Raw genomic sequence first — 6,108 nt, forward strand, 5'->3', positions numbered from 1 at the left:
ATGGCATTTTAACAACAACAAATATATATAGTTTACCCTTGTTGTTTTTCACTCTCATGCATCTCCCAATGACTTCCTTTGCCATTGGTCATGTTGCACTGTGCCTCTCCTTATAGTATGTTGCCTATCCCTGCACTCAGCTAATACGTTTCTTCTCCCTAGTTAATAATTCACCCTCCCTTCTTCTATCCCTGGCAACCATCAAAGAATGTTTCTTTCTGGGTGTAAAACTTTTCTTGACCTTTTACAATAGTGATTTCATACAATATTTGTCATTTTGTGATTACCTTATTTCACTCAGTGTCTTCTAGATTCCTCCATGTTATAAGGTGTGTTTTGGATTCTTCAGTATTCTTTAACATTGCATAGTATTCCATTGTGTTTATGTACAATAGTTTATCTATTCAACTGATGATGGGCAGTTAGGTTGTTTCCATCTTTTTGCTATTGTGGATAATGCTGTGATGAATATGGGTGTATTCATGTCCTGACTCTTACTTCTCTAGTAGTGTCTAGTAGTGGTGTTTCATTGTTGTTGTTTGTTGTTAAATGCCATCGAGTTGATCCCGACCCATAGCGACCCTGTGTAGGGTTTTCGAGGAGCTGCTGGTGAGCTTGAACCATGAACCTTGCAGTTCAAATGACTTTGCAGTCTGGTGCATTAACCCACAGCACCACACCATAGAGCATATTTATTTCCAATAGTTTACGGGAACACCAGCCTATTTTAGCATTTTATCATTTCACAGCAGTGTAAGAGAGTTCTAAACTCTCCATACCCTTGCCAGCATTTGATGTTTTCTGTTATTCATTTCGTTTTTAGCTTGATGTTTTACTGGGGTTTTGTCATTATTTTAAATTTAGAAATAGAATTCTGTTTTAAAAATTGATACCAACAAGTTTTGCCCTTCTAAGAACCAGCCTTGTTCTTTAGTCTCCTTTACTGAGAAGTACTAGAATCTTCCAATGTCTTCATCTTGGTTAATTCTGTTTGATGTCCTTGGCCAATCTTAAAATACTATCCATGTCATCATTTTTAATTTTAAAAAATAATTCTATTTAAGATAGAAAAAGACATTATCAAACAGCACTAATACATATGAGGGAACTTCAGAAAGTTTGTGGGGGAATCCCATTTTTCTGTGGGCTATTTGAAGCCCCTCACACTTTAAGCAAACACAATCAGTGGCATTACACTATTAACACTAGGTAGTTAAAACTATTGTTATTGTTGCTAGGTACCATCGAGTCAGTTCTGACTCATAGCGATCCAATGCATAACAGAAGGAAAAACTGCTCAATCCTGTGCCATCCTCACTACGGTTGCTATGCTTCAACCCACTGCTGCTGCCATGGTGTCAACCCATCTTATTGAGGGCCTACTTTTTTTTTCGCAGACCCTCTACTTTACAAAGCATGTTGGCTTTCTCCAAGGACCTGATTATCCCTCCTGATAATCTGTCTGAAGTCTGAAAGACAACGTTTTTTCATTGTTACCTCCAAGGAGCATACTGGTTATAGCTCATCCAACATAGACCTGCTTGTTCTTCTGACAATCCATTATACTTCCAATATCGTTCTCTAACATAACTACGTATTACCAATTTCACAGTGAAAAGGCAACCACTTTCAACAATTCCCTTACATGCATTGACTTTCTTGCTTTATGCTTTGCCGAAATGTATTATCAATGCCAATTACAGAACCTAAAATTGTTGCTAGTTGAAAAACATAAAATGTATTACCTTGGGAGTAAGTATGAGAATGAGTTGGACATTGGCATCTAAGGAAAAAAAAAAAGGGAGAAAGAAAAATGTAAAGTGAGACTAAGGAAACCAAAAGATAAAAAGCAACGACAGTCCTAAGATATGAATATTTATAGGTACAATTATATAGGAATAATTATTGGCATGTACTGTACAACAGAAAAAAATAAGAATTGGAGATGGACAAAAAGTTGATTCTAGAGTCTTTCCAAGTGGTGCAAATCATTTGCTCTGCACTGCTGGACCATCAAAGGAAGGTTGGCATTTGAATCCACCAAGCTCCACTGCAAGAGAAAGACCTGCAGGTCTGCTTCAGTTAAAATTGGAGCCAAGAAAACCGTATAGAACTCAATTCTATCCCATGGCAACTGCAGCAGTCTTCCCAGCACTGACGAGTCCATTTTTCACAAATTCATTTATCAAATGCCTGGGAGGAACTGAGATATGCACTCAGGGAAAAAGTGTAAGATGGAGTCCCTACCTTAGTAAGAAAGGAGCTGAGCCCAAATTTACCTGACTCCCTCCTTTCCATGGTCTCACCCTATCCCCCACTTTTGGGGACTCTAAGGAAAGTTTCCCAAAATTAAGGTGTTTTTCTTTGTAAAGGCGGTGGCCACACCCATCCAGGAGACTGCCTTTATGATCTGTAGCCCTCCCTGCTTGTCCCTCACTCTCCGTCTGGAACCCTCATCCTCTCCTAGGTCAGTGTAGTTAGGTTTTGGCTCCTTACCACGCTGCTTAGGTTGCACACATGCCCATCATGTTCTTTTCACAAAATCCTTCCCCATCTTATTCCCAGTCTGCCTCTCTATGAGGCCCCTTCTGTTCAAAACTTTCTCTCCATGGCTTCTGCATCACCGCTCCATCCTGGTTGTCTCCTGTTTGTGACAGTCCCTTCTCAGCCTTCTCTTTCTCCCCTGGCTCTCCATCTGGATCAAGGTAGGGAAAGGGCACCATGCTCCCATGTATTCTCTTGGAGACTTGCCACAGTGGACTCTCAGCAGACGTTTTTGTGCATAACACCCTCGACCCCCATCACAGATGGAATGAAATCATCTGAGAAGAGGCAGGAAAAGGGAGGACCAATGGTGTCAACCCTCCAAGGACCCCTGCCTCTACTGGACCTTACGGAGTCCTTAGTAATGTTTGTTCTCCAATTTTCACCATAGAATAGAATAGAATAGGGTAAAGCTATAGATTTCTTATATGTAACATTTCTTACATTATACAAATACTAACAACATTTATTGGATAAAATTTTCTGCATTGAATTACAACATTATTAGTAACTGAGTGAAAGCCTGCTTTGGTTTTCATTCTTTTCCTTTAATTACTAAGTAATTCTTTATAAAGTTAATGATTTAGGTTCACAAATAATAAATAACCACAGCATTGTAGGTAAAATGTAGAAAATTTGGCAAAATCAGTGACTATGGAAACATAGACAATAATGAAAACGATATGGCTGTACAGGCAGCGCCGTTATACCACGTGGACAACTCCCGGTGGAGGTGAAGGTGTGCCGCGGTGTTGGTTCCCACGCACAGCACCCCGCACAGGTGTTCCAAGGCTATAAATCTTCACAGGAGCAGAAAGCCCCATAGTTCTCCCATGGAGCGCCTGGTAGATTTGAACTGCTGACCTTACGGTTGTTAGCAGCCCAACTCCATAACCCCCACTACACTAACAGCTTCCCTGTACACAATTCCTACTTGCCCTTTAATGTTATGTACATTTCTCCTCACACTGAAGCAACCCCTATTCACAAAAATGTTTTCATCTCCAATTGTTGCATCTGCAAGCTTTTAAAGTCTGGATAAGGATTCAAGCCTTTTCTGACACTATAATCAGGCTAAAATAAGAACCATAAGCACCTGTTCAGACTCATCTACAGATTCCACTTAAAGATTTAAAAACACAAGAACAGATCTCTTTGCTAATTCTGGAAGTGCCTGTAAGTGGTCAATAGTGTCTGACCTGACTGAAAGTTTAAAAAGTAACTTAGTAGAGTTTTAGCCTTGTAGGTATATTTATGCATGTAAGCTGGAATTATAAAAATTGTAAATCACAGGCATGTTTTTATTTAAAAAATGCATTTCTGCTAAACACGACATAAAATTTTTATAGTCTTTCTGGAATCACCTGGTGTGGTGTGCAGCCCTGCCCCTCACCTCCCTATTTGATACCACCTGGTGTCTGAAAACAAAGGGCCTTGTAAGCGATGCCATGAATCGCGACTGCCATCTAGTGGTCTCAGTTGAGAACGCTAAAGGTTTTCCAGCAAATCACAGACAATCTTGGAAATTGCGCTGCTTCTGGAGGGAGACTGAAACGCAGCCAGTATGGATGACTTTGGAGCGCTTTCCCTACTTGAAGAACAAGTAAAGAGGGGCAAAGTGAAAAAAATTCATACGCAAAGCTTTCCAACACGAATACGCCATTCTCCTGTTAGGTGCCCCTGTGTGTGTGCATGCTCCCTCCGACTTTATTAAAGCATCGAGCCCCACCCCAATTCACCATTTATACGTCTTTTGATCTGCACTTTGTACTCCATTCTCTCTTGCCTTCTAGAGGACCTTCATCTGTTCTGCATTTCCTAGTTCTTCCTCCCATTGAACCCTTTTCAGATTTAAAGAGTTCCATGCCTCAAACTATTCATCCTCAGGTCCCTCCAGCTTAGCCCCATTCCCACACAGGGTCTGCAGCCCCTCCTCAGACCACTCCTTCAATGGTTCTTTCTCCTGCTCCTTTTCTGGCTCTTTTCTCTTGCTCCTTCCTTAAATGTTGAGCTCTGCCCTGCACTGCCTTCAGCATTCTGGCCCTTTATAGCCAACCAAGCATCAAAGTTTAATGGCTTTCACCTCAGCCGGTGACCCCCTCCACTCCATCCACTTTTCTCCCTGCCCCATGTCACCTGGTCCTGGGTATCCTCTGCCTGGTTTCTAACTGGTGTCTCCTAGATTCACGTTGTTGTTGTTATAGTTAGGTGCCATCGAGTCGGTACCGACTCACAGCGACCCTATGCACAACAAACAAAACACTGTCCTGTCCTGGGCTAACCTCACAATTGTTGCCAAGCTTGAGTCCATCGATGCTGCTACTCTGCCAATCCATCTAGCTGGGGATCTCCCTCTTTGTCTCCGACCCTCCACCTTAACAAACATGATGTTTGTCAACATACAATGACGGGTCCCTCCTGATAATAAGTCCAAAGTATGAGAGACAATGTCTGGCCATCCTGGCCTTCAAGGCACAATCTGGCTGCACTTCTTCCAACACACATCTGTTGGTTCTTTTAGCAGCCCATGGCACTCTCAATATTCTACTCCAACACCATAACTCAAATGCATCAATTCTAGGATGATCTTCCTTATTCACTGCCCAGCTTTCGCATGCATATGAGGTTATTGAAAACACCATGGCATGAGTCAAGTGTATCTTAATCCTCAAGCTGACATCTTTGTTCTTCAACACTTAAAAAAAGGTCTTGTGCAGCAGATTTGCCTAATGCAATGTCCTTTGATTTCTGGGCTGCTGCTTCCATGAGTGTTGATGGTTGAGCCAAGAAAAATGAAGTCTTTGACAACTTCAATCTTTTCTCAGTTGATAAGAATGTTGTTTATTGGTCCAGTGGTGAGGATTTTTGTTTTCTTTACAGCTATGGTCTTTGAGCTTCATCATTAAGTATTTTAAGTCCTCTTCACTTTCAGCAAGCAAGGTTGTATCATCTGCCTATTGAGTCTTCCTCCAATCCTGATGCCACGTTTTTCTTCATATAACCCAACCTCTCAGATTATTTGCTCATCATACAGGCTGAATAAGTACGGTGAAAGAATACAACCTTGTCACACACCTTTCCTAATTTTAAACAATTCAGTGTTTCCATGTTCTTTTCAAACATCTGCCTCTTGGCTATGTACAGGTTCTTCATGAGCACAATTAAGTGTTCTGCAATACTTATACCTCATAATGTTGTCCATAGCTTGTCAGGACCTTCATTTGCTGATGGTTACAACTCAAAATGAGAATAAGTGGCAAACATCCATTAATAATCAGAACATGAAATGTATGAAGTATGAATCTAGGAAAACTGGTAGTTGTCAAAAATGAAATGGAACACATAAAGATCAGTATGCTAGACCTTAGTGAGCTGAAATGGACATATACTGGCCATTCTGAATTGGACCAATGGTTTACTATACCAGAAATGACAAATTGAAGAGGAATGCATTCATCATCAAAAAGAGCATTTCAAGATCTATCTTGAAGTACAATGCTGTCTGTAATAGGATAATGTCAGTAAGCCTACAAGGAAGACCAGTTAATACCACTAATATTCAAA

At 40.8% G+C, this 6,108-nt stretch overlaps 1 protein-coding gene across 3 annotated transcripts in view; it reads right to left on the reverse strand.

Annotated features, from left to right (window-relative positions):
* Window positions 1–6,108, reverse strand: part of ADHFE1 (alcohol dehydrogenase, iron containing, 1) — a 48,654-nt gene that overhangs the window by 35,999 nt on the left and 6,547 nt on the right. For 2 of the 3 annotated variants that reach the window (XM_006860046.1, XM_006860045.1), the window contains exon 2: window positions 1,746–1,783. The exons of the other annotated variant lie outside the window; for it this stretch is intronic. Coding sequence is in view for 1 of the 2 variants with exons in the window: in XM_006860045.1 (XP_006860107.1) it covers window positions 1,746–1,783 (38 nt within the window). In the remaining variant the exon portion in view is untranslated. The remainder of the gene's footprint in view (window positions 1–1,745; window positions 1,784–6,108) is intronic. 3 annotated transcript variants of the gene reach the window in all.

Source organism: Chrysochloris asiatica, unplaced genomic scaffold, assembly GCF_000296735.1.
Source record: "Chrysochloris asiatica unplaced genomic scaffold, ChrAsi1.0 scaffold00036, whole genome shotgun sequence".
Classification (NCBI taxonomy): domain Eukaryota; kingdom Metazoa; phylum Chordata; class Mammalia; order Afrosoricida; family Chrysochloridae; genus Chrysochloris; species Chrysochloris asiatica.